Source organism: Lolium rigidum, chromosome 3, assembly GCF_022539505.1.
Source record: "Lolium rigidum isolate FL_2022 chromosome 3, APGP_CSIRO_Lrig_0.1, whole genome shotgun sequence".
Classification (NCBI taxonomy): domain Eukaryota; kingdom Viridiplantae; phylum Streptophyta; class Magnoliopsida; order Poales; family Poaceae; genus Lolium; species Lolium rigidum.
In genome coordinates, this window is record NC_061510.1 from 272,334,178 (window position 1) to 272,340,698 (window position 6,521).

A 6,521-nucleotide genomic window follows, 5' to 3' on the forward strand; every position below is an offset into this window, starting at 1 on the left:
TAGTTCTAAGCTTTCAGATATTGAGGAAGAAAGGTTATTGGAAATATTGAAGAAACACCGAGGAGCTATTGGCTACACTCTTGATGACTTGAAGGGAATTTCTCCCTCTATTTGCCAACATGCTATCAATATGGAAGATGATGCAAAACCTGTTGTTGAACATCAACGCCGTCTAATTCCGAAGATGAAAGATGTGGTAAGGAATGAGGTATTAAAAATTCTTGAAGCTGGTATTATATATCCTATTGCTGATAGTACATGGGTTAGTCCTGTGCATTGTGTTCCTAAGAAAGGAGGAATGACTGTTGTGCCTAATGATAATGATGAGCTCATCCCTCAAAGAGTAGTTGTAGGGTATAGAATGTGCATTGATTATCGAAAAGTTAATAAGGTTACTAAGAAAGATCATTACCCTTTACCTTTTATTGATCAAATGTTAGAAAGGTTGTCTAAAAACACTCATTTTTGCTTTCTTGATGGTTATTCTGGGTTTTCACAAATTGTCGTTAAAACTAAAGATCAAGAGAAAACCACTTTCACTTGTCCCTATGGAACTTATGCTTATAGGTGTATGCCTTTTGGTTTATGTAATGCTCCTCGCTACTTTTCAAAGATGCATGTCTCGCTATTTTTCATGGCTTTTGTGAGAGTATTGTAGAGGTATTCATGGATGATTTTTCTCGTCTATGGGAATTCTTTTGATAATTGCTTGCGAAACCTTGATAAAGTATTGCGGAGATGTGAAGAAACTAACCTTGTTCTTAATTGGGAGAAGTGCCACTTTATGGTTAATGAAGGAATTGTATTGGGACATAAAATTTCCGAGAGAGGTATTGAAGTTGATAGGGCTAAAGTTGAAGCAATTGAGAAGATGCCCTATCCTAGGGATGTTAAAGGTATTCGTAGTGTTCTTGGTCATGCCGGGTTTTATAGGAGATTTATTAAAGACTTCTCTAAGATTTCAAAGCCTCTTACTAATCTTCTTCAAAAAGATGTACCTTTTGCTTTTGATGATGATTGTAAGGAAGCTTTTGAAACTCTAAAGAAAGCCTTAACAACTGCTCCTGTAGTTGAACCTCCTGATTGGAATTTACCTTTTGAAATTATGTGTGATGCTAGTGATTTTGTTGTAGGTGCTTGTTCTTGGACAGCGAGTAGATAAGAAATTAAATGTTATTCATTATGCTAGCAAAACTCTTGATGTTGCTCAAAGAAATTATGCTACAACTGAAAAGGAATTGTTAGCTGTAGTCTTTGCTTGTGACAAGTTTAGATGTTATATTATTGATTCAAAAGTTACAATTCATACTGATCATGCTGCAATTAGATACCTTATGGAAAAGAAAGATGCTAAGCCAAGGCTTATTAGATGGGTGCTTCTCTTGCAAGAATTTGATTTACATATTATAGACATGAAAGGTGCTGATAATCCTGTTGCTGATAATTTGTCTAGATTGGAAAATATTGCTTATGATCCTGTTCTTGTTAATGATAGTTTTCCAAATGAACAATTGGCTGTAATAAAGGTAAGCTCGCGAGATAGTCCTTGGTACGCTGATTATGCTAACTTTATTGTATCCAAGTACTTGCCTCCAACCTTTTCAGCTCAAAGAAAGGAGGAAATTCTTTTATGATTTGAGGCATTATTTTTGGGATGACCCACACCAATATAAAGAAGGAGTGGATGGTATTCTGCGAAGATGTGTTCCCGCATATGAACAACAAGAGATATTGAGTAAGTGTCATGGTAGTGTTTATGGAGGACATCACGCTGGAGATAGAACCGCGCAAAAGGTTCTACAATCGGGTTTTTATTGGCCAACTCTCTTCAAAGATGCAAGGAAGTTTATTTTATCTTGTGATGAATGTCAAAGGGTTGGTAATATCTCCAGACGCAATTAAATGCCTATGAATTATACTCTTGTTATGGAACCATTCGATTGTTGGGAATTTGACTTCATGGGTCCTTTCCCTTCTTCAGAAGGTAACACTCATATACTTGTCGCTGTTGATTATGTTACTAAATGGGTGGAAGCCATACCTACAAAAAGTGTTGATGGTGAGACCTCTTTAAGAATGCTTTTAGATATTATTTTTCCTAGATTTGGAGTTCCTATATATATTATGACTGATGGAGGTTCTCATTTTATTCATGGTGGTTTTAGAAAAACTCTTGCTAAATATGGTATTAATCATAGAATTGCTTCCGCTTATCATCCTCAAACTAGTGGGCAAGTAGAATTATCAAATAGAGAGATTAAATCTATCTTGCAAAAGACTGTTAATAAATCTAGAAAGAACTGGGCTATTAAATTGAAGGAAGCACTATGGGCTTATAGAACTTCTTATAAAAATCCCATGGGTATGTCACCGTATAAAATGGTTTATGGGAAAGCTTGTCATTTACCTTTAGAACTAGAGCACAAAGCTTACTCGGGTCGTAAGAGAACTGAATAAAGATCCTAAACTTGCCGGTAAGAAGAGATTGTTACAATTGAGTTCTCTAGATGAATGGAGAAGTGAAGCTTATGAAAATGCTAAACTCTTTAAAGAGAAAGTTAAGAAATGGCATGATAGAAGGATTATCAAAAGTGAATTTAATATTGGAGATAAAGTCCTATTGTATCGGTCTCGTCTCAGATTTTTTGCAGGGAAATTACTCTCAAAATGGGAAGGACCATATGTCATTGATGAGGTGTATCGATCCGGGGCAATTAAAATTAGCTCTCTACAAGGTAATGCCACACAAGTGGTGAATGGACAAAGACTCAAGCATTATATCTCTGGTGATTCTTATAATAAAGATGTTGATGTTATTCAAGTGGTAACTCCGGAAGCCTTCATCAAAGGCCAAGTTGACGATCCCGCGAGTTCGACTTTGAATAGGTAACAGTTCTGGTAAGAAAAAGTCCGCGTTTAACTTTCCGAACAATGTTTTTGCAACTTTTGGAAAATATGAAAAATTACGAGATCGAAACGGAGTGGAGGAGACGCACGAGGGCGTGCCCCCCATAGGCCGGCGCGGGCCCCAGCCTGGCCGCGCCGCCCTATGAGGAGGCCACCTCGTTGCTCCTCTCCGACTCTGGTTCGACCTGGTACTTTCCTTTTGTCGTGAAATTTTTTGCTGTATAATCCCCCGGACCCCTGGAGGTCCGTATATCGTTTTCTCGTCGTGTTTTGTTTCGAGCTGTTTCTGCCAGGATCTGTCTTCTCTACTATATAAAAAGGAGGAACTTCCTCCGTTTTCTGCCATCATCTTTCGTCAACCATCGCTAATCCTATCGCTAATCCCGAATGGGCCATAATGGGCCGCATCGCTACATCCTAATCCTATCGGAGACATAATCATCTTACCATATAACCATCTTACAATCAGAGGCATTTTGTTTATTGCCATCATAACCATATTACCTAAATGTCCAGCGTGTAAACAAAAATAGGAAACGTATAGAACTGGAAACCTATAAAATAGGAAACCTGCAGAATAGTGGACAGATAAGGAACAACGATCAATAATAGTGCTTTGAAAGCAGGATATCCAGCGTGTAAACAAAAAGGCATAAAATCCATCTTACCTAAATAGAAACCTGACAAAAGGCATAAAATCTGGTTTCCTCCTAAAAAGAAAGCTCTATACTTGGTGATTTCTAGCCAATCCATCGACAACACCACCTACATCAAATTCGACATGTCTCAAATTCTTGAAATCTCCTAAAAATAAAGCTCCTTTGGGAAGGCAACATAATGACTACTTATCATCTTACCATAGAATAGGCTCAAATTCTGGGAAGGCAACATAATGACGAATTTATCATCTTACCATAGATAGCTCCTTTTCTGGGAAGGCAACAATCTCTATCTCTACTAATTAAAAAGGGGGAACGAGTTCCGTCATCAGGCGGTCCGCCGTTCCTTCGTCAAATCTTCGTCAACTGATCTAGAATCGCCCTCACCAGCCTATGTGGGCCAAACCCAACAAGCCCAATTAATCCATGGCACCCTTTCCGCTCGTCAGCCAACATCAATTCCTCAAACATAGCTCAGTTTCAACCATCCTCAGTTAATGCTCGTGGTTACCTGGTTCCAAAATCACGGCCAACCCCTACCCTTATTGCCATCATCAACCACCATTACTTCCACCAAAAATTACTTCCAGCATTACCGTCCTAACAGCATATGTCTCCTTAGACCCCTGCTCGATCCTTCCACGTGACCTGTCCTGAAGCTTCCTCCATGGCGACTTGATGCATTCTCCGTCACCCCGACTCAAGAGGGTGATGGCACTGTCACTTGTCCCGGCTCCTGCCGCCTTGCCTCCTACAATCACCAGGTAACCACGAAATCTCTCCTGCATCAAAACTGTGGTAGATCATTAACCAGTTCATGGATAATCATTTCTCTCATGTTAGATTCCGCAACGTTGAGGAGTTGCACATGTACAACAGATCATGGGAGACAGCCGGAAGAATTATTTCTGGACGAATCTGAGATACTAGGAATGAAGATGTTATCTACCGAGGCATCCTCGCTGACTGATCCGTGAGAATTATTTCTCGTCCCTACATCTTACAATGTCTTCATTGCTATTGCTATTGATATACAAAAGAGAAAAACTCGTCTTTCCATCTGATTTTCTTCCATCAACAATCTATTGCCCTGATCTATCTTCGCATGTGTTGTCACTGCTTCAATAACTATGCCAGCATGACAATGCAGTACATGGAAGTGCAATATACATTTGAACATGTAAGCAGTTAATTTTTTTTTTGGATATTTGCAAAACAGACATTCCCACAGCTTAATATGCATGGCTAATATCTTCAGAAACTTTCTCAGTAACTCTCCTAGAAGGTGGTACAGTTTAGAAATGTCGTGTAAAACAAATAATAAAGCATTCAGGCTTCTATTGTTCCGCACAAAATTAATGATGATGATATTATGTTTTACTATTTGATATATCATCTACCAGATTTAAATAATTCATTTCCACCGGATTTACTAAAATGCATGGTGGCATTATTTCTCATGAAAAAAATCCCATGCATCGCTCGTCCGAAGAAAGCGCAAGCATTGACTAATTTGCAAGGGGTCATTGCTTTTGATTGCGATGGTCATTGCTTCCAAGCATTTTGTTTTCTACTTGCTCAAGAAATGAATCAGCAATTTAACCAACTCTTTGTGAAATCAGAACAACAATGAATAAATGTAGAGGGACTAAAAATGTTCAAGTGCTTTCTCCAACTTACAGAATTGATGCACGAAAGGATCAGGTCGATGTGAGGACCCAACTCTCAATTCCTTTGCAGCCAAGCTCTCGAAATTGGTTTCCCTAAGGCTGTGAGGGGTGCCGCCAAGATTGACCTGAAGTTGAGTTAACTGAACTTACTAATGATGTCAATGCTAGCTGAAGTTTGTAGCAATGTCCAGGCAGGGCAGAAGTAAACTGAAGTTTGTCTTTTGCCAATTCATTACCTTGAACATGCATTGCGTGGCTTTAAGATCGGGCACATGAATAATTGACATATGTTCTCTACCCAATCCAATAGCAACGGAGTGTTTGCAGCAGCAAGAACAAGGGCTTTGTCACTTTATGGCTAGCACGTTGTGAACAAGAGCACAAAAGGTTGGTTGCTGATAGTCCTGGGTACATAATGTTAGCCGGATCCTAAATGAACTTGAGAAAAAATGCATATGATAATTAGCAGGGAAAATCTATCCGAAGCTGTCTCTAATTTTTTTCTCATAAAAAAGGTGGCTGTAGTGGACCAGCGGAAGCCAGTGTATCCAAGCTCATGTGGAGCGAGCTTTTTTTTTGCAGGGAAATGTGGAGCGAGTTAATCGGTAAAATATATACAAACTCATTGTGTGACATGTCACCTCTTTCTAACAATTTCATTTGTATCCAAGTACATTGTATTTGTTTTCAGGATGTAGTCTCGGAAATTCAATTCGGCTCCCGGGTGCGTATGCTCCCTCTACCAACAAAACATATTTCGAAGTGTGGAAAAATTTTGAAAAAAAATTCTACATGTACATCTCCATAATATATGTGTATGGGTCAAGTTTCACGAAAAAATAATATTTTTTGTGGCCTATGTAAAAAAGAGAAAACTTATCCTGTGAAAAGCATTGTTTTCAGCACTGAATTTTGTCTTTTTTACACACGTCACATGATAAGTTCATTTTTTATGAAACGACTTTGTGAGCGCGTAGCACATGAAGATGTACGTGCAAATTTTTTGTTTCAATTTTTGTGAAATTTAAAATATGTGTAAGATGCATTTCAAAATATAGGGAGCATATGCACCCATGTTCCAAAACATCGCTCCCTAGTAGTCTGAGATATATTATGGTCGACATTTGTTTTCGTGAACTCTGTGTGCATAGTAACATTGTGCAGCCATGAACGAACAATAGGCTTCGCTGTAATTTGCACACACTTACTAAAAGTACTGCTATTACTTTCCTGCCTTATGTTTAACCTGGATTATATGTGCTCAGGTACAAGCCCTCTCTTATAA

General features: G+C 38.6%; 1 protein-coding gene and 1 long non-coding RNA gene across 2 annotated transcripts; both read right to left on the reverse strand.

Moving 5' to 3' along the window:
- Positions 1-3,333: 3,333 nt before the first annotated feature.
- Positions 3,334-3,714, reverse strand: LOC124699735. The gene is made up of 2 exons (XR_007001499.1): positions 3,576-3,714; positions 3,334-3,477 (listed from the first exon to the last, which is right to left on the reverse strand). It is a non-coding gene; the product is annotated as an uncharacterized LOC124699735 (long non-coding RNA).
- Positions 3,715-3,952: 238 nt separating this feature from the next.
- LOC124699504 lies at positions 3,953-5,580 on the reverse strand. Its single transcript, XM_047231800.1, has 3 exons — positions 5,473-5,580; positions 5,247-5,361; positions 3,953-4,359 (listed from the first exon to the last, which is right to left on the reverse strand). The coding sequence occupies exons 1-3, from the start codon at positions 5,521-5,523 to the stop codon at positions 4,121-4,123; spliced, it is 405 nt and encodes a 134-aa protein (XP_047087756.1). The 5' UTR covers positions 5,524-5,580; the 3' UTR covers positions 3,953-4,120.
- Positions 5,581-6,521: the final 941 nt, after the last annotated feature.

Coding starts and splice junctions, on each gene's coding strand:
- LOC124699504 (XM_047231800.1), bottom strand. CDS start 5,523: ATGTCAATTATTCATGTGCCCGATCTTAAAGCCACGCAATGCATGTTC. Junction 5,362..5,472: donor CCACGCAATGCATGTTCAAG/GTAATGAATTGG, acceptor ACTCAACTTCAG/GTCAATCTTGGCGGCACCCC. Junction 4,360..5,246: donor TCCTTTCGTGCATCAATTCT/GTAAGTTGGAGA, acceptor GATCTACCACAG/TTTTGATGCAGGAGAGATTT.